Source organism: Oncorhynchus keta, chromosome 30, assembly GCF_023373465.1.
Source record: "Oncorhynchus keta strain PuntledgeMale-10-30-2019 chromosome 30, Oket_V2, whole genome shotgun sequence".
Lineage (NCBI taxonomy): Eukaryota > Metazoa > Chordata > Actinopteri > Salmoniformes > Salmonidae > Oncorhynchus > Oncorhynchus keta.
In genome coordinates, this window is record NC_068450.1 from 17085349 (window position 1) to 17107063 (window position 21715).

General features: G+C 42.7%; 1 protein-coding gene across 1 annotated transcript in view; it reads right to left on the reverse strand.

Moving 5' to 3' along the window:
- Positions 1 to 13251: 13251 nt before the first annotated feature.
- The window catches only part of LOC118374651 (teneurin-2-like), a 450055-nt gene continuing 441591 nt past the window's right edge, over positions 13252 to 21715 (reverse strand). Inside the window, exons 31-35 of the mRNA XM_052487936.1 lie at positions 19334 to 19744; positions 18389 to 18499; positions 17866 to 18133; positions 17569 to 17699; positions 13252 to 17274 (exon numbers count right to left, since the gene is read on the reverse strand). Coding sequence (XP_052343896.1) covers positions 16537 to 17274; positions 17569 to 17699; positions 17866 to 18133; positions 18389 to 18499; positions 19334 to 19744 — 1659 coding nt within the window. The 3' untranslated portion in view covers positions 13252 to 16536. The remainder of the gene's footprint in view (positions 17275 to 17568; positions 17700 to 17865; positions 18134 to 18388; positions 18500 to 19333; positions 19745 to 21715) is intronic.

The following is a 21715-nucleotide window of genomic DNA, read 5'->3' on the forward strand; positions in this document are numbered from 1 at the left end:
AGTATCTGGTGTGTGTTTTACAGTAGATGTAGTATCTGGTGTGTGATTTACTGGAGAGGTATCTGGTATGTGTTTTACAGTGGAGGTAGTATCTGGTGTGTGTTTTACTGTATGTGTAGTAGCTAGTGTGTGTTTTACAGTAGAGGTAGTATCTGGTGTGTGTGTTTTACAGTAGAGGTAGTATCTGGTGTGCGTTTTACAGTGGAGGTAGTATCTGGTGTGTGTTTTACTGTATGTGTAGTATGTGGTGTGTGTTACTGTATGTGTAGTATCTGGTGTGTGTTACTGTATGTGTAGTATCTGGTGTGTGTTACTGTATGTGTAGTATCTGGTGTGTGTTTACAGTAGAGGTAGTATCTGGTGTGTGTGTTTTATAGGAGAGGTTGTATCTGGTGTGTGTTTTACTGGAGAGGTAGTATCTGGTGTGTGTTTTACTGGAGAGGTAGTATCTGGTGTGTGTTTTACTGTATGTGTAGTATCCGGTGTGTGTTTTACAGTAGAGGTAGTATCTGGTGTGTGTTTTACTGGAGAGGTAGTATCTGGTATGTGTTTTACAGTAGAGGTAGTATCTGGTATGTGTTTTACAGTAGAGGTAGTATCTGGTGTGTGTTTTACTGGAGAGGTAGTATCTGGTGTGTGTTTTACTGGAGAGGTAGTATCTGGTATGTGTTTTACTGTATGTGTAGTATCTGGTGTGTGTTTTACTGGAGAGGTAGTATCTGGTATGTGTTTTACAGTGGAGGTAGTATCTGGTATGTGTTTTACAGTAGAGGTAGTATCTGGTATGTGTTTTACTGGAGAGGTAGTATCTGGTGTGTGTTTTACAGTAGAGGTAGTATCTGGTATGTGTTTTACTGGAGAGGTAGTATCTGGTGTGTGTTTTACTGGAGAGGTAGTATCTGGTGTGTGTTTTACAGTAGAGGTAGTATCTGGTGTGTGTTTTACAGTGGAGGTAGTATCTGGTATGTGTTTTACAGTAGAGGTAGTATCTGGTATGTGTTTTACTGGAGAGGTAGTATCTGGTGTGTGTTTTACTGGAGAGGTAGTATCTGGTATGTGTTTTACTGTAGAGGTAGTATCTGGTGTGTGTTTTACTGTATGTGTAGTAGCTAGTGTGTGTTTTACAGTAGAGGTAGTATCTGGTGTGTGTTTTACTGGAGAGGTAGTATCTGGTATGTGTTTTACTGGAGAGGTAGTATCTGGTGTGTGTTTTACAGTGGAGGTAGTATCTGGTGTGTGTTTTACTGGAGAGGTAGTATCTGGTATGTGTTTTACTGGAGAGGTAGTATCTGGTGTGTGTTTTACTGGAGAGGTAGTATCTGGTATGTGTTTTACTGGAGAGGTAGTATCTGGTATGTGTTTTACAGTAGATGTAGTATCTGGTGTGTGTTTTACTGGAGAGGTAGTATCTGGTATGTGTTTTACAGTAGATGTAGTATCTGGTATGTGTTTTACTGGAGAGGTAGTATCTGGTGTGTGTTTTACAGTAGAAGTAGTATCTGGTGTGTGTTTTACTGGAGAGGTAGTATCTGGTATGTGTTTTACAGTGGAGGTAGTATCTGGTGTGTGTTTTACTGTATGTGTAGTAGCTAGTGTGTGTTTTACAGTAGAGGTAGTATCTGGTGTGTGTGTTTTACAGTAGAGGTAGTATCTGGTGTGCGTTTTACAGTGGAGGTAGTATCTGGTGTGTGTTTTACTGTATGTGTAGTATGTGGTGTGTGTTACTGTATGTGTAGTATCTGGTGTGTGTTACTGTATGTGTAGTATCTGGTGTGCGTTACTGTATGTGTAGTATCTGGTGTGTGTTTACAGTAGAGGTAGTATCTGGTATGTGTTTTACTGGAGAGGTAGTATCTGGTGTGTGTTTTACTGGAGAGGTAGTATCTGGTGTGTGTTTTACTGGAGAGGTAGTATCTGGTGTGTGTTTTACTGGAGAGGTAGTATCTGGTGTGTGTTTTACTGGAGAGGTAGTATCTGGTGTGTGTTTTACTGGAGAGGTTGTATCTGGTGTGTGTTTTACTGGAGAGGTAGTATCTGGTGTGTGTTTTACTGGAGAGGTAGTATCTGGTGTGTGTTTTACTGTATGTGTAGTATCCGGTGTGTGTTTTACAGTAGAGGTAGTATCTGGTGTGTGTTTTACTGGAGAGGTAGTATCTGGTATGTGTTTTACAGTAGAGGTAGTATCTGGTATGTGTTTTATAGTAGAGGTAGTATCTGGTGTGTGTTTTACTGGAGAGGTAGTATCTGGTGTGTGTTTTACTGGAGAGGTAGTATCTGGTATGTGTTTTACTGTATGTGTAGTATCTGGTGTGTGTTTTACTGGAGAGGTAGTATCTGGTATGTGTTTTACAGTAGAGGTAGTATCTGGTGTGTGTTTTACTGGAGAGGTAGTATCTGGTGTGTGTTTTACTGTATGTGTAGTAGCTAGTGTGTGTTTTACAGTAGAGGTAGTATCTGGTGTGTGTGTTTTACAGTAGAGGTAGTATCTGGTGTGCGTTTTACAGTGGAGGTAGTATCTGGTGTGTGTTTTACTGTATGTGTAGTATCTGGTGTGCGTTTTACTGGAGAGGTAGTATCTGGTATGTGTTTTACAGTAGAGGTAGTATCTGGTGTGTGTTTTACTGGAGAGGTAGTATCTGGTATGTGTTTTACAGTAGAGGTAGTATCTGGTGTGTGTTTTACTGGAGAGGTAGTACCCGGTGTGTGTTTTACTGGAGAGGTAGTAGTATCTGGTGTGCTTTTTACAGTAGAGGTAGTATCTAGTGTGTGTTTTACTGGAGAGGTAGTATCTGGTGTGTGTTTTACAGTAGAGGTAGTATCTGGTGTGTGTTTTACAGTGGAGGTAGTATCTGGTATGTGTTTTACAGTGGAGGTAGTATCTGGTGTGTGTTTTACAGTAGACGTAGTATCTGGTGTGTGTTTTACTGGAGAGGTAGTATCTGGTGTGCGTTTTACAGTAGAGGTAGTATCTGTTATGTGTTTTACAGTGGAGGTAGTATCTGGTGTGTGTTTTACTGTAGGTGTAGTATCTGGTGTGTGTTACTGTATGTGTATTATCTGGTGTGTGTTTTACAGTAGAGGTAGTATCTGGTGTGTGTGTTTTATAGTAGAGGTAGTATCTGGTGTGCGTTTTACTGGAGAGTTAGTATCTGGTGTGTGTTTTACTGGAGAGGTAGTATCTGGTGTGTGTTTTACTGGAGAGGTTGTATCTGGTGTGTGTTTTACTGGAGAGGTAGTATCTGGTGTGTGTTTTACTGTATGTGTAGTATCTGGTGTCTGTTTTACTGTAGTAGAGGTTGTATCTGGTGTGTGTGTTTTACAGTAGAGGTAGTATCTGGTGTGTGTGTGTTTTACTGTACGTGTAGTATCTGGTGTGTGTTTTACTGGAGAGGTAGTATCTGGTGTGTGTTTTACAGTAGAGGTAGTATCTGGTGTGTGTTTTACAGTGGAGGTAGTATCTGGTATGTGTTTTACAGTGGAGGTAGTATCTGGTGTGTGTTTTACAGTAGATGTAGTATCTGGTGTGTGTTTTACTGGAGAGGTAGTATCTGGTGTGCGTTTTACAGTAGAGGTAGTATCTGGTATGTGTTTTACAGTGGAGGTAGTATCTGGTGTGTGTTTTACTGTATGTGTAGTATCTGGTGTGTGTTACTGTATGTGTGTTATCTGGTGTGTGTTTTACAGTAGAGGTAGTATCTGGTGTGTGTGTTTTATAGTAGAGGTAGTATCTGGTGTGCGTTTTACTGGAGAGGTAGTATCTGGTGTGTGTTTTACTGGAGAGGTTGTATCTGGTGTGTGTTTTACTGGAGAGGTTGTATCTGGTGTGTGTTTTACTGGAGAGGTAGTATCTGGTGTGTGTTTTACTGGAGAGGTAGTATCTGGTGTGTGTTTTACTGTATGTGTAGTATCTGGTGTCTGTTTTACTGTAGTAGAGGTTGTATCTGGTGTGTGTGTTTTACAGTAGAGGTAGTATCTGGTGTGTGTGTGTTTTACTGTACGTGTAGTATCTGGTGTGTGTTTTACTGGAGAGGTAGTATCTGGTGTGTGTTTTACAGTAGAGGTAGTATCTGGTGTGTGTGTGTTTTACTGTACGTGTAGTATCTGGTGTGTGTTTTACTGGAGAGGTAGTATCTGGTGTGTGTTTTACAGTAGAGGTAGTATCTGGTGTGTGTTTTACAGTAGAGGTAGTATCTGGTGTGTGTTTTACAGTGGAGGTAGTATCTGGAACATGTTTTACTGTAGTTGAGGTTGTGAGTGTGTTTATAGATTTTGATCGTTAGTTATTGGTTCCAGGATAGATCCAAGTCTTTTTATACTGCTGAACTGCCATGAGCTTGGCTGGGGAGTCAAGTTGGACTGAAGTGACCTTGGCTGGCGAGTCACGTTGGACTGCCGTGACCTTGGCTGGGGAGTGGGGTGGTGGACACAGGGATTGAACCCCAGTGGGGAGGCAGACAGGAGGTGGACGCAGGGATTGAACTCCAGTGGGGAGGCAGACAGGAGGTGGACGCAGGGATTGAACTCCAGTGGGGAGGCAGACAGGCGGTGGACACAGGGATTGAACCCCAGTGGGGAGGCAGACAGGTGATAGCAGGGATTGAACCCCAGTGGGGAGGCAGACAGGAGGTGGACACAGGGATTGAACTCCAGTGGGGAGGCAGACAGGTGATAGCAGGGATTGAACCCCAGTGGGGAGGCAGACAGGTGATAGCAGGGATCGAACCCCAGTGGGGAGGCAGACAGGTGATAGCAGGGATTGAACTCCAGTGGGGAGGCAGACAGGTGATAGCAGGGATTGAACCCCAGTGGGGAGGCAGACAGGTGATAGCAGGGATTGAACTCCAGTGGGGAGGCAGACAGGTGATAGCAGGGATTGAACCCCAGTGGGGAGGCAGACAGGTGATAGCAGGGATTGAACTCCAGTGGGGAGGCAGACAGGTGATAGCAGGGATTGAACCCCAGTGGGGAGGCAGACAGGTGATAGCAGGGATTGAACCACAGTGGGGAGGCAGACAGGTGATAGCAGGGATTGAACCACAGTGGGGAGGCAGACAGGTGATAGCAGGGATTGAACTCCAGTGGGGAGGCAGACAGGTGATAGCAGGGATTGAACCCCAGTGGGGAGGCAGACAGGTGATAGCAGGGATTGAACTCCAGTGGGGAGGCAGACAGGTGATAGCAGGGATTGAACCACAGTGGGGAGGCAGACAGGTGATAGCAGGGATTGAACCACAGTGGGGAGGCAGACAGGTGATAGCAGGGATTGAACCCCAGTGGGGAGGCAGACAGGTGATAGCAGGGATTGAACTCCAGTGGGGAGGCAGACAGGTGATAGCAGGGATTGAACCCCAGTGGGGAGGCAGACAGGTGATAGCAGGGATTGAACTCCAGTGGGGAGGCAGACAGGTGATAGCAGGGATTGAACCCCAGTGGGGAGGCAGACAGGTGATAGCAGGGATTGAACCACAGTGGGGAGGCAGACAGGTGATAGCAGGGATTGAACTATTTTTCTTGGTCTCGAAATGTGTCAGCCAAATAACATAGTCGTAGATGCACATGATCAAATGCTGTATAGCGTTCAGATTTAGGAATGTTAAGCCTTTCATACTCACTTCTCTGCTGAAAACCCTCCCACTTGCTGGCAACATTTTCTCGTGGAGTTTTCATTCAATAGTGTTTTCACTACATTTATCTAAAGCCATCCCTTTAAATGTGGTGTACCTTTTCATTTGATTTTTTTCGACAGAGAGAACGGTTCAGAATATTTGGGATAAATGTATGAAAGCCATGTAAATATACACAAAGGACAATTCGTCAGATTTTCAGCACCAATTGGTCAATTTTAAAATACTCTGATCTTGTATATTATTTAAGGTTTGCAAAACATTTTATAATAATTAAAGGTTGGAGAGCCTTTATGCACAAAATATATAGGTGAATCAAAAATACAGTGGTTCGATTAATCCTGGGTGTTTCCATATTCAATTGTTCCATCCATGAAATATTGGAAGGTGAGTCCAACGCTCTAACCACTAGGCTACCCTGCCGCCACAGCTATAGAAGCTGTGGAAAATGTGATATTTTTAACGTGCTTCAGTTTTATGCCATGTGACTGGCTTGTGACTGGCTTCACATTTGTCTCCAGCGATCGGAAGGTAAAATAGATCTAAAGCAATTGTGTAAGGGTTCTCGTCCTCCTCTTCTGAGGAGGAGTAGCGAGAAGGATCGGAGGACCAATGCGCAGCGTGGTAAGTGTCTATAATGTTTTTTTAATAACGACAATGGAACACTCGAACAAAACAGCAAACGATGACGTGAATATACAAAACCGAAAACAGTACCGTGTGGACCAAACACTCACATGGAAAACAAACACCCACAACCCAAAAGTGAAACCCAGGCTACCTAAGTATGATTCTCAATCAGGGACAACAATTGACAGCTGCCTCTGATTGAGAACCATACTAGGCCGAACTCAAAAACCAACATAGAAAAACCAACATAGACTGCCCACCCAACTCACGCCCCGACCATACTAAAACAAAGATATAATAACAGAACTAAGGTCAGACCGTGACAAATTGTCAGTTATATTTATAATCCCCTCATCCAAACGGCTTAATCATTTACATTTACTCTCATTCACTCTTATCAATAGCTCTTATCAATTTGTAAATGACAGTGTATGGAGAAGGGTGTTATTTCTATTAGAAACGTTTTTCCACTTGGAACCAACAGGTTGCTCAACCTTATTCATTGTTGTATTGCGTGTAAAAGTGTTGGAATTATGAGTGAATTAAGTCAAGGTCAGAATACAGGGTATCTGTAGACAGAGAAACCTCCCTTCATTTGATCGCCACACCCAAAGTATAGCGGGTGAATATCATGCGTTTAATTAATTGAAGGTCAGAATACGCATAGAGAGAAAGGTGCATAAAAAGAGAATTCCGTTCTATTTACAGGATGTTAACTCGTGTCGGAATTCTCCCTTATGTTAGCTGTTCCCATCAGATGATCTGGCAGACCTAGCCCGATGCTAACCTGTACAACTCGCTGTGATTATATTCGGCTCAAGTTTCGTATTAGACAATTGAAATCGTAGACGTAGTTCGACGCAATCCAACACTTGTTCATGAAAGCGTCCTTTAAATTAAATCAGTTAAATCAATCAAATCAGATTTTATTGGTCACATACACATATTTTACAGATGGTATTGAAGGTGTAGTGAAATGCTTGTGTTCCTAGCTCCAACAGTGCAGTAGTATCTACCAATTCACAACAATACACAAATGGAATTAAGAAATGTATAAATATTGGGATGAGAAATATTGGTGTGGTATTGACTAAAATACAGTAGAATAGAACACAGTATATACATATGAGATGGGTAAAGAACTATGTAAACATTATTAAAGTCATTGGTGTTCCATTATTAAAGTGAACAGTGATTCCATGTCTATGTATATAGGGCAGCAGCCTCTAAGATGCAGGGTTGAGTAACCGGGTGGTAGCCAGCTAGAGATGGCCTTGAGATAGAAGCTGTTTTTCAGTTTCTCGGTCCCAGCTTTGATGCACCTGGACTGACCTCGCCTTCTGGATGATAGCGGGATGAACAGGCAGTGGCTTGGGTGGTTGATGTCCTTGATGATCTTTTTGGCCTTCCTGTGACATCGGGTGCTGTAGGTGTCCTGGAAGGCAGGTGGTTTGCCCCCGGTGATGCGTTGGGCAGACCGCACCACCCTCTGGAGAGCCCTGCAGTTGTGGGAGGTGCAGTTGCAGTACCAGGCGGTGATACAGCCTGATAAGATGCTCTCAATTGTGCATCTGTAAAAGTATGTGAGGGTCTTAGGGTCTCCTGAGGTTGAAGAGGCACTAATGCGCCTTCTTCATCACATTGTCTGTGTGGGCGGAACATTTCAGTTTGTCAGTGATGTGTACACCAAAGAACTTGAAGCTTTTCACCTTCCCCACCGTGGTCCCGTCAATGTGGATAGGGGCGTACTCCCTTTGCTGTTTCCTGAAGTCCACGATCAGCTCCTTTGTTTTGTTGACATTGAGGGAGAGGTTATTTTCCTGGCACCACTCTGCCAGGGCCCTCACCTCCTTCCTGTAGGCTGTCTCGTCATTGTTGGTAATCAGGCCTACTACTGTTATGTTATCTGCAAACTTGATGATTGAGTTGGAGGCGTGCGGGGGCATATAGTCATGGGTGAACAGGGTGTACAGGGAGGGCTGCACTCTTGTGGGGCCCCTGTGTTGAGGATCAGCGAAGTGGAGGTGTTGTTTCCTACCTTCACCGCCTGGGGGCGGCCCGTCAGGAAGTCCAGGGCCTAGTTGCACTGGGCTGGAATCAGCCCCAGGGCCCCGAGCTTAATGATGAGCTTGGAAGTTAGTATGGTGTTGAAGGCTGAGCTATAGGTAGGTATTCCTCTTGTCCAGATGGGATAAGGCAGTGTGCAGTACAATGGCGATTGCATCATCTGTGGACCTATTGGGGCGGTAAGCAAAGTGGTTCTAAGGTGTCAGGTAAGGTAGAGGTGACATGAACTTTAAGTTGCCTCTCAAAGTACTTAATGATGACAGAAGTGAGTGCTAGTAATTTAGTTCAGTTACCTTTGCTTTCCTGGGTATAGGAACAATGGTGGACATCTTGAAGCAAGCGGGGAGAGATTGAATATGTCCATAAACACTCCAGCCAGCTGGTCTGCACATGCTCTGAGGACACGGCTAAGGATGCCATCTGGGCCGGGAACAGCCTTGTGAGGGTTAACACGCTTAAATGTCTTACTTACATTGTCCAAGGAGAACGAGAACCCACAGTCCTTGGGAGTGAGCAGCGTTGGTGGCACTATGTTATCCTCAAAGCGGGTGAAGGTGTTTAGCTTGTCTGGAAGCAGGACGTCAGTGTCTGCGATATGGCTGATTTTCCCTTTGTAATCTAAACCCTGCCACGTACGTCTCGTGTCTGAGCTGTTAATTTGCCACCCCACTTTGTCTCTGTACTGAAGTTTTGCCTGTTTGATTGCCTAACAGAGGGAATAACTACACTGTTGGTATTCAACCATATTCCCAGTCATCTTGCCATGGTTAAATGTGGTGGTTCGCACTTTCGGTTTTGTGCGAATTCTGCCATCTATCCACGGTTTCTGGTTTGATTAGGTTTGATTAGTCACCATGTCCGTGTATACGTCAATGTTATTCTTAGAGGCTACCTGGAACATATCCCAGTCTGCATGATCATTTGTCAGACCAGCGTTGAATAGACCTTAGCACGGGTACTTCCTGTTTGAGTTTCTGCCTATAGGAAGGGAGGAGCAAAATGGAGTCGTGATCTGATTTGCTAAAGGGAGGACGGGGGAGGGCCTTGTAGGTATCTTGAAAGGGCGAGGAGCAGTGGTCTTGTGTTTTTTCAAGAGCGAGTACTACAATCAATATGTTGATACAACTTTGGTAGCGTTTTCCTCAAATTTGCTTTGTTAAAATCATCAGCTACAATAAATGCGGCCTCAGGATTTGTCGTTTACAGTGTAGTTCCTTGAGGGCCGTCGTGGTATCGGCTTGGGGGAATATACGTGGCTGTGACTATAACCCGAAGATAATTTTCTTGGGAGATAATATGGTTAAGGTTTGATTGTAAGGTTGTCTAGGTCGGGTGATCAAAAGGACTTGAGTTTCTGTATGTTATCACAATCACACCATGAGTAGTTAATCATGAAACATACACCACTCCCTTTCTTCTTCCCGGAAAGTTCTTTATTCCTGTCTGCGTAATGAACTGAGAACCCAGCTGGCTGTATGGATGGGGACACTATATACAGAGAGAACCATGATTCTGTGAAATAGAGTATGTTACAGTCCCTGATGTCTCTCTAGAAGGAGATCCTCGCCCTGAGCTTGTCTACTTTATTGTCCAGAGACTGAACATTACGTAAGTAAGATGACGCAAACAAACGCGGCAGCTCTGCCTCTAGCTCCTAAGAAACTTTGCAGTATTTTTCTTTTTTTGGTGGATATTTCTTACATTATTAGCCCAGAGCGTGTTATGTGTTATTACATACAGCCGGAAATACCTTTTGAATATAAGAGCATCATTATTGCGACCAGGAATACAGCTTTCCCGAATTGGATACTTTGTTCGTACCCTCCAGGGCAATTGAACTCATCCCAGAGGTTTCTCCAAGACGCCGCCGGCAGAGAAGAGATATTTGAAGTGGACTTCTAGTCCGACTCAGGAGGCGTGCACACCATCCACCGCTTCCGAGTACATCACTCGATAATCTCCAACCCCACATTTTGATAATCTAAGCAACTGTTTGACCGTCTAGTCAAATTGTTTTTTGTGTAGTGTGTCGAACTCCACGTAATTGCTGCAGATTGTGACAACGGTTCAAATCTCACAAGTTTTAACCCCCCTGTGAAATGTAGAATTACGTTTATTGTGTTAGTGTTTTGAGAAGAGAAGTGCAGGCAAAACCTTGTAAATGAAGATTACGAATACATAATGAGGAGCTTCTTGTTGAGAGTCTCTCTTGCAGACAACACATAGGCTTCTGGCACTGTTACATAAATAATTGTCATTAGTATAGGCTATTATACTGAACAAAAATATAAACGCAACATGTAAAGTGTTGGTTCCATGTTTCATGAGCTGAAATAAAAGATCACAGAAAATGTTCCAAAAGCACAAAAAGCTTATTTCTCTCAAATGTTGTGCACAAATTAGTCTACATTCCTGTTAGTGATCATTTCTCCTTTGCCAAGATAATCCACCCACCTGACAGGTGATGCATACCAAGAAGCTGATTAAACAGCAGGATCATTACACAGGTGCACCTTGTGCTGGGGACAATAAAATGCCAATCTAAAATGTGCAGTTTTGTCCCACAACATAATGCCACAGATGTCTCAAGTTTTGAGGGAGCGTGCAATTAGCATGTTGACTGCAGGAATGTTCCACCAGAGCTGTTGCCAGATAATGTAATGCTAATTTCTCTACCATAAGCCGCCTCCAATGTTGTTTTAGGGAATTTGAAAGTACAGCCTCATAACCGCAGACCACGTGTAACCAGGACCTCCATATCTGGCTTCTTCACCTGCGGAATCATCTGAGACCAGCCACTCGGACAGCTGATGAAACTGTGGGTTTGCACAACCAAAGAACTTCTGCACAAACTGTCAGAAACCGTCTCAGGGAAGCTCATCTGCATGTTCATGTTCCTCACCAGAGTCTTGACCTGACTGCAGTTCAGCATCGTAACCGTCTTCACTAGGCAAACGCTCAGCTTCGATGGCCACTGGCATGCTGGAGAAGTGTGCTCTTCACAGAGGAATCCTAGTTTCAACTGTACAGGGAAGATGGCAGACAGCGTGTATGGCATTGTGTGGATGAGTGGTTTGCTGATGTCAACGTTGTGAACAGAGTGCCCCATGGAGGCGGTGGGGTTATGGTATCGGCAGGCATAAGCTACAGACAACAAACCCAATTTCATTTTATTGATGGCAATTTGAATGCACAGAGAAAATGTGATGATTACCGCACTCTACCCTTGAGACCGACCAAGAAGAACGAAAGGAAACCTTGAATTTGGAGGTTTAAAATATCTCTCTGCTTGGTGGTTATAAAGTTTAAGATCTTTGATAGGCTGATGCGGAATTTGTTTCAGGAAATAATCACTGCCAGCTGGATCAGTTTAAAATAGCATGTGGCAGGTTATTTGATGAGAAAAGCTAATATGCAGCGTTTGATCACGTGCAACTACGTCAATGATTTTAATTGGCTGAGAGACTGAGAAAAATGTTAATTTATTCTAATGTTCGCAAGTATGAGCCCCCAGTAAAGAGGAAAATAAAACTTGACGCCAATGAATGAAGTAAACAATTACTTTTTATTGATAAGGTTCTCAGAAGAGTCTCTTTTCAGTGTATAAGAAACATTGTCATTCCTTCCTTACTATTATTATTATTAATCAATAATACTGATTTGGTACATTATGACATCCAGTACTGAACGAGCCTCTTCACAGTGACATGAATCAATCCACTTCTACGCTTTTTGGGATCTAGAACTGGGGATTGATATTGTAGATATTGGGATAATAGATATGATTAGAGTCACACTCTAGAGTAGGTAATACCAGCTAAAGGTTAGCACGTTACAAGCCACTTCCTCAATAGAAATATAAAACTGGATATTCTGAACAATATTCTACTGTGCTGCTGCATAAAGGTAAGTCTATACACTGTACATCCAGATATATTTAAAAAAACAAGTTTCACAGTTGAATGACTTTATTTAAAGGAAAAAACATTTTTTAAACCATTTTATTACATAAAATATTATTTTGGAGTGTGACTATTATTTGCTCTGGGAGCAAATGTTTTAATTAATATAACAAACAAAAAAAACAAATTGAGCAAATAAAATAAACGTAATGTCCTCATAGATAAAACTAGTGACTCCCTTCATGATTGTCATTTAGTACTACAAATAATAAATACATGTAAAAATAATAAAATAAAATAAATAGGTTTGATAATACTAGTTCCGTATGTATTCTGGACTTAGTGTACGGTAGGTGTTTTTAGTTTCTGTACAGAAGTGCCTTGGTGCAAGTTTCACGATTCTACTGCGACTGAAACATACACAACTACTGCTTCTACCGTTACTATACGTAACACCCTGAACTGTAGTATAGTAGTCTGAACTGTAGTATAGTAGCCTGAACTGTGGTATAGTAGTCTGAACTGTACTGTAATAGTCTGAACTGTAGTATAACAGTCTGAACTGTAGTATAGTAGTCTGAACTGTAGTATAGCAGTCTGAACTGTAGTATAGTAGTCTGAACTGTAGTGTAGTAGTCTGAACTGTAGTATAATAGTCTGAACTGTAGTGTAGTAGTCTGAGCTGTAGTTTAGTAGACTGAACTGTCGTTTAGTAGTCTGAACTATTGTTTAGTAGTCTGAGCTGCAGTATAGTAGTCTGAGCTGCAGTATAGTAGTCTGAATTGTAGTATAGTATTTTGAACTGTAGTATATTAGTCTGAACTGTAGTATAGTAGTCTGAACTGTAGTATAATCTGAACTGTAGTGTAGTTGTCTGAACTGTAGTATAGTAGTCTGAACTGTAGTATAATCTGAACTGTAGTGTAGTTGTCTGAACTGTAGTATAGTAGTCTGAACTGTAGTATAATCTGAACTGTAGTGTAGTTGTCTGAACTATAGTATAGTAGTCTGAACTGTAGTATAATCTGAACTGTAGTGTAGTAGTCTGAACTGTAGTGTAGTAGTCTGAACTGTAGTGTAGTAGTCTGAACTGTAGTATAATCTGAACTGTAGTATAGTAGTCTGAACTGTAGTGTAGTAGTCTGAACTGTAGTATAATCTGAACTGTAGTGTAGTAGTCTGAACTGTAGTATAATCTGAACTGTAGTGTAGTTGTCTGAACTGTAGTATAGTAGTCTGAACTGTAGTATAGTAATCTGAACTGTAGTATAGTAGTCTGAACTGTAGTGTAGTAGTCTGAACTGTAGTGTAGTAGTCTGAACTGTAGAATAGTAGTCTGAACTGTAGTATAGTAGTCTGAACTGTAGTTTAGTAGACTGAACTGTCGTTTAGTAGTCTGAACTATTGTTTAGTAGTCTGAGCTGCAGTATAGTAGTCTGAGCTGCAGTATAGTAGTCTGAATTGTAGTATAGTATTTTGAACTGTAGTATATTAGTCTGAACTGTAGTGTATGAGTAGGAACTTCAGTATAGTAGTCTGACCTGTTGTGTAGTACTCCGAAATGTAGTGTAGTAGTCTGAACTGTAGTATAGTAGTCTGAACTGTAGTGTAGTTGTCTGAACTGTAGTACAGTAGTCTGAACTGTAGTAAAGTGTTCTGAACTGTTGTGTAGTAGTCTGAACTTTAGTATAGTAGTCTGAACTGTAGCGTAGTAGTCTGAACTGTACTATAGACTGAACTGTAGTATAGTAGTCTGAACTTTAGTCTAGTAGTCTGAACTGTAGTATAGCAGTCTGAACTGTAGTATAGTAGTCTGAACAGTAGTGTAGTAGTCTGATCTGTACTGTAGTAGTCTGTACTGTAGTATAGTAATTTTAACTGTAGTACATTAGTCTGAACTGTATTAGAGTAGTCTGAACAGTAGTGTAGTAGTCTGATCTGTACTGTAGTAGTCTGTACTGTAGTATAGTAGTTTGAACTGTAGTACATTAGTCTGAACTGTATTAGAGTAGTCTGAACTGTAGTGTAGTAGTCTGATGTGTAGTAGTCTGATCTGTACTGTAGTAGTCTGAACTGTAGTAAAGTATTCTGAACTGTAGTATAGTAGTCTGAACTGTAGTATAGTAGTCTGAACTGTAGTATAGTAGTCTGAACTGTAGTATATATTAGTCTGATCTGCAGTATAGTAGGATGAAATGTAGTGTAGTAGTCTGAACTGGGGTAGTCTGACCTGTAGTGTATTAGTCTGGACTGTAGTATATTAGTCTGAACTGTAGATTCGTAGTCTGAAATGTAGTGTAGTATTCTGAACTGAGGTAGTCTGAACTTTTGTGTAGTAGTCTGAACTTTTAGTATATTAGTCTGAACTGTAGATTAGTAGTCTGAACTGTAGTATAGTAGTCTGAAATGTAGTATAGTAGTCTGATCTGTACTGTAGTATAGTTGTTTGAACTGTAGTACATTAGTCTGAACTGTATTAGAGTAGTCTGAACTGTAGTGTAGTAGTCTGATATGTAGTGTAGTAGTCTGATCTGTACTGTGGTAGTCTGAGCTGTAGTAAAGTCTGAACTGTAGTGTCGTTGTCTGATCTGTAGTATATTAGTCTGATCTGTAGTTTTGTAGTCTGAGCTGTAGTATAGTAGTCTGAATTATAGTTTATTAGTCTGAACTGTAGTATAGTAGTCTGAACTGTAGTGTATTAGTCTGAACTGCAGTATAGTATTCTGAACTGTAGTGTAGTAGTCTGAACTGTAGTATATATTAGTCTGATCTGCAGTATAGTAGGATGAAATGTAGTGTAGTAGTCTGAACTGGGGTAGTCTGACCTGTAGTGCATTAGTTTGAACTGTAGTATATTAGTCTGAACTGTAGATTCGTAGTCTGAAATGTAGTGTAGTATTCTGAACTGAGGTAGTCTGAACTTTTGTGTAGTAGTCTGAACTTTAGTATATTAGTCTGAACTGTAGATTAGTAGTCTGAACTGTAGTATAGTAGTCTGAAATGTAGTATAGTAGTCTGATCTGTACTGTAGTATAGTTGTTTGAACTGTAGTACATTAGTCTGAACTGTATTAGTGTAGTCTGAACTGTAGTGTAGTAGTCTGATCTGTACTGTGGTAGTCTGAGCTGTAGTAAAGTCTGAACTGTAGTGTCGTTGTCTGATCTGTAGTATATTAGTCTGATCTGTAGTTTTGTAGTCTGAGCTGTAGTATAGTAGTCTGAATTATAGTTTATTAGTCTGAACTGTAGTATAGTAGCCTGAACTGTAGTGTAATACTCTGAACTGTTGTGTAGTATTCTGAGCAGTATTGTAGTAGTCTGATCTGTAGTATAATACTCTGAACTGTAATACTCTGTACTGTTGTGTAATAGTCTTACACATGTGGAGCTATTACAGTAGTATGATAATCTCACCAATTTCAAAATAAAACCTTGTGATACTATTTATGATATCCGCAAATATACAACAAAAAAATTCTCCAATTTATGTGTGTCTAAAATGTTTTTGTTTTCTTTAGTTTGAAGTCTTTTAAAGGATCTCAGTGGTGTGAGTGTTGGTAGCTAGGATATGTTGCTGCAGTAGCTAAGAACAGTTCTGTGGTGGAGAATGGGAGGCCTGAGACAGTGAGATGACTCATCGTTTTACTCCATTTTACGTCCCTATGCTGCAGTGCTTGATGTCGTTGGTGATTTTCTCTTCCGATCAGTGTTGTGATTGGCTGGGCCCTGTGGTGGCTCTGTATCCCTATTGGTCCCTTTACTCTACAAGTTCATTTCAGAGGCAGGCCCTTATCAGAGCACCCAGCACAACACAGCGCCACCATCAGTTCAGAGTCTGTCATTACGCCCTCATAGTGACCCTAAAAATATGGGTGAAAATATTGATTTATTTTTTTAAAAGGGGAATCTTAGTTATTAAGCAACAGTTTGTTTTTCAAGGTTCATGAGTGCCTTTCTCCACAGTCTGTTTTCAACATCAACAAAAAATAAAAAATAAAATAAACTTCTGTCTAAATGTTAGATTTTTTTGCCCTTGGCAGAAAAAGTAAAAAAAAAAAAGTTTTCTAGTATATTCTTCTTTTCAAAAGTCCCTGCAGCGTTCAGTGAGAAACCCCATTTGTTTTTTAAATTTTCTGCGGGGTTGGAGGGGAAAGAAGGAGAAGGCAGGGAGGAGTGGGTGCGAAGAGAGGAAGGAACTAGTAACTAGGACGAGGGAATGAAAGGGAGGAGGAGGAGAAGGGGAGGAGGAGAGTCAGTGAGAGAGAGAGAGAGAGAGAGAGTCAGCCAGTCCTCCATCCCAGTCCAGGTGGGCTGTTACCTCTTGCCCATCTCGTTCTGTCTCAGGAACTGGATGTTGGTGCTGCTGTCAGCCAGTTCTGGGTACTGTTCCACAGGTAGAACATAATACCCGTCGTACCCCTGTACCCTCCCCGCGGTCAGCAGCTGTTGCTTCTCTCCCTCCGTCCACAGCCGGCTCCCCTCCTTCCCATCCTTGGCCCTCTGCTGCTCCCTCAGCCAGGCCCCAGCCAGGGCCCTCTGCCGGGCTAGTTCCAGCAGCCTCACCCTCTCCTCGTCCACCACGTCCAGCGCTAGCCCATACCGCACGCTGAGGGCTAACGACGGCACCGCAAACTCCACTGTGGCGCCACGCCGCGACCTCCCGCTCACAGTCACGTTGATCCCGCTCTCCAGCGCCATGCGTCCACTGGTCAGCCCCAGCATCAGTAGATCATTATCGGCCGAACCGACTTTAACGAAGTAGTGACAGTCACATCCATCCTGCGTGTAGTGCGTTCCGTCCAGGTAGGTGGCGCCGTTGAGGACCAGGGACAGCTTTCGGCTGTCGTCAGTTGCCATGGAGCTAACTGCCGCCACCACACGTCCTTCCTTCAATGCTAGCATCACTCCCCGGCCGATGATGGGCGTTGATGTGCCAAACCAGTGTCCGGGCTTGTCGCGGCGGTCGCGGAGGTCCTTGTTAAGGAGCCGTCCCTCCAGGGCCATGAAGGCCTTGTTGTGGCGCTCCGCTGCCTGCTGCACCCCCGTTATCAGCTACAGGAGAGATAGGGGTAGGAGAGAGGTTAAAGGTCACTGGTCAACCAGAAGAATGCAGATGAGGAAACACTTATACTGTCTGGTTTACAGCTACTCTCATCTATTCATGTCCAGATTTCACTGTAATCATTGAAGGTTCATATTACTGATTCTGTATTCAGTGTCGCATCTAATTGGCATCCGACTCTGAGAGAAAGAGAGAGGACTGTTTATCTATAATAGCAGGCCGCATTTGGCTCAATTTAATCAATATGGTGCAATGGAGCTGTAGGCTGTCCCAGGCCTTCTCACCTGTCCATTTTCACAGTCCTGGCTGGCCTGCAGCTCGTAGGGAGGCTCTACGAAGTAGAGGGTGTGACGGGGGAACCCTGGAATGATGTTACTGAGCTGGAAACCAAACATCACCAACCAACTCTTCACGTCTGGGGAGCAAAGACAACAGAATGAATGAAAATGAAAAATAAAGAAAGAGAACTACCCATTAACAATGATAACACAACGCCCCCCACTCAGCTCTCTCCTTTACCTTCAGTAACAATAATGCATGGGTTTTATAAAGCTCTTTTCAAGGATCCAAAGACGCTCTACCTGTGACGTAGTTCTTGATGTCCAACACGTCGCTGAGGGGGTTGTTGTTCTTGAACATATACAGGTTGAAGGGTGCAGGGTCCTTGCCGATCTTGGGCCAGCTGGCATAGTCTGGTGAGGTCCAGCGGCCTGCCAGGACGTCATAGTCCCTCTGGGTGAAGTGGACCAGCTTGGTCAGGGTGTCATAGAGACCCCCATGGAACCCAACCACCAGCTGGAACTCTGGGTTAGAGTCCAGGTACACCTCCCCGTACGCTGTGTACTGGACCTGGAGGTCACAACAAACACAGACACATGTTTCACTTCAATTCACTAAAACTTTATCCCCTCTGGAGAAATTAGGAAAGACAAAGTTGGTTTATTTGTCCATTTTTGTATTTTTTATTTGAATAATAAAATTGACCTCTCTGGACATCAAGTACTAACTTATCTTATCTTGGCTTATCTTATTAAAATGCGGATGATGGGCCTTGAGATATTTAACAATCATTAATAGTATTATTATTACTGTCATCATGATTACCTGTTTGATCATCTGTCCGTTGCTGCTGAAGACAGCCAGTGGTGTTCCGGTGTTGTCTGAGGCGATGTAATACTCCTCTCCACTACTCACCTCCATAGCAAACAGATGACCCTGAGGGAAGCAGTACGGGCTTTACATCATAACTCACAGACAGTCACGTCACCATAACTCACAGACAGTCACTTCACCATAACTCACAGACAGTCACTTCACCATAACTCACAGACAGTCACGTCACCATAACTCAGACAGTCACGTCACCATAACTCACAGACAGTCACTTCACCATAACTCACAGACAGTCACTTCACCATAACTCACAGACAGTCACTTCACCATAACTCACAGACAGTCACGTCACCATAACTCAGACAGTCACGTCACCATAACTCACAGACAGTCACTTCACCATAACTCACAGACAGTCACTTCACCATAACTCACAGACAGTCACTTCACCATAACTCACAGACAGTCACTTCACCATAACTTACAGACAGTCACTTCACCATAACTCACAGACAGTCACTTCACCATAACTTACAGACAGTCACTTCACCATAACTCACAGACAGTCACTTCACCATAACTCACAGACAGTCACTTCACCATAACTTACAGACAGTCACTTCACCATAACGCACAGACAGACACATCACCATAACTGGGTGATAATAGTTATGAGATTAAAGTAATGATAGTGTCCCTGACTCTGTTAGGCTATATCACAATAAGTCACAGATGGTGACATCACCATTAATGTGTGATAATAGTTATGCAATATACTCTGTAATGATAGCATCACAACAACTTGGTTATATGACAACCACAACAACTTGGTTATATGACAACGATAACAAGGTCATAAGACAATCACAATGAACAGTAGTTAGCACATGTAGCCCGTTGATGAACACACGTTTCTCTAATAATCTGGTAGCCTACCTGCAAGTCATAGTACAGTGAAGCAATATCTGAGCTGGAGTGGTTGAATATATGTGTGACTCTTGCCGGGTGGTTCAGATCAGCGTAGAAGAACTGGAGGTGTTGTCCCAGACTGGTCCGAGTGGACACTCTCCTGCCCAGTCCGTCATAGCGGTACTGGACGCTCCAGCCTCCCGGTAGCTTGTTATATGCTCTAAGGAGCTGGCCCTTGGAGTTGTAGTCAAAGACATCCGAGCCTCGCTGGCTCAGGAAGCCGTCCTCATCCAGACGGTACTGAACGTCACCCAGGCGTGTGATGCGGTCTCGGAGGTCGTAGCGGAGCGGCGTGAGACGGGCGCTGTTCCCGGGGTTGAGGAGGTGCAGGTTACCGTTCAGGTCGTAGCTGTAGCGCCACGTGGACCAGTCGTTCACCTGGAGGCATAGAGAATGAAAAGAACTTTGACACACCTGAAGTCATCTCTTTAATACCAAACCTGAAGTCATCTCTTTATTTTTTTTGTATATTTTCTATTAAAAAAATGTATACCCTTTTCCTCCCCAATTTTGTGGTATCCAATTGGTAGTTACAGTCTTGTCCCATCGCTGCAACTCCCGTACGGACTCAGGAGAGGCAAAGGTCGAGAGCCGTGCGTCCCCCGAAACACAAACCCAGCCAAGCCACACTGCTTCTAGACACAATGCCCGCTTAACCTGTCTAAAACTGGGCAACCCCGTTCCACTAGTGGAACCCCCCCTGCAACAGCCAGTGAAAGTGCAGGGCGCCAAATTCAAAACAACTAATAATTAAAATTCCTCAAGCATACAAGTATTTTACACCATTTTAAAGATACAATTCTCGTTAATCCAGCCAGTGTCTGATTTCAAAAAGGATTTACAGCAAAAGCACCACAAACGATTATGTTATGTCACCACCAAGCCACAGTAAAACACATTTTTCCAGCCAAAGAGAGGAGTCACAAAAAGCAGAAATAGAGATAAAATTCATCACTAACCATTGATGACACTCACATGACTTCATGTTACACAATACATGTATGTTTTGTTTGATAAAGTTTATAAAAAAATCTGAGTTTACTTTGGCGCGTTACATTCAGTAGTTTTAAAACATGCGGTGATTGTGCAGAGAGCCACATCAAATTACAGAAATATTCATAATAAACATCTATAAATATACGACTATTATACATGGAACTTTAGATAAACTTGTCCGTAATGCAACCACTGTTCCAGATTTTTAAAAAACTTTACGGAGAAAGCAAACCATGCAATAATCTGAGAACAGCCTTTAGACAAAAAGCCAAAAAGATACCCGCCATATTGGGTAGTTAACATTACTCAGAAATAGCATTTTAAATATTCACTTACCGTTGATGATCTTCATCAGAATGCACTCCCAGGAATCCCAGTTCCGCCATAAATGTTTGATTTGTTCGATAATGTCCATCAGTTATGTCCAAATATCTTCTTTTGTTAGGGTGTTTGGTAAACAAATCCAAAAGCGCGTTCAGGTCGCGCTGAACGTCGGACGAAAATTTTTAAAAGTTCCGTTACAGGCCATAGAAACATGCCAAACTAAGTATGGAATCAATCTTTAGGATGTTTTTAACATAAAACTAATGTTCCAACTGGACAATTCCTTTGTCTGTACAAATTAAGTGGAATGTTACTATCTTTCACGTAAGCGCACCAGACCGAGGCTGTGGCACTCTGCCAGACCACTCACTCAAAGAGCTCTTATGAGCCCCTCCTTTAGAGTAGAATCCTCAAAACAGTTTGTAAATACCGTTGACATCTAGTGGAAGCCTTGGGAAGTGAAACATAACTAATATCCCAATGTATCTTCAATGGGGGCTGAGTTGAAAAACTACAAACCTCAGATTTCCCACTTCCTGGTTGGATTATTCTCAGGTTTTTGCCTGCCATATCAGTTCTGTTATACTCACAGACATCATTCAAACAGTTTTAGAAACTTCAGAGTGTTTTCTATCCAAATTCACTAATCATATGTCTATTTATCTTTTAAGGCTGAGTAGCAGGCAGCTTAATTTGGGCACGTTTTTCATCCAAGCTACCCAATACTGCCCCCTACCCCAAAGAAGTTAACCCGGCTGGCCAGCTGCACCAATGTGTCGGAGGAATCATCGTACACCTTGCTACCGTGTCAGCGTGCATTGCGCCCTGCCCGTCATAGGAGTCACTAGTGCGCGAAGGGACAAGAACGTCCCTGCTTGCCAAACCCTCCCCTAACCCAGATGACGCTGTGCCAATTGTGCGCTGCCCAATGGGTCTCTCGGTCGCATGATCTCTAGTGGCACAGCTAACACTGCGATACAGTGCCTTAGACCAATGCGCCACTCGGGAGGCCGAAATCATCTCTTTAAA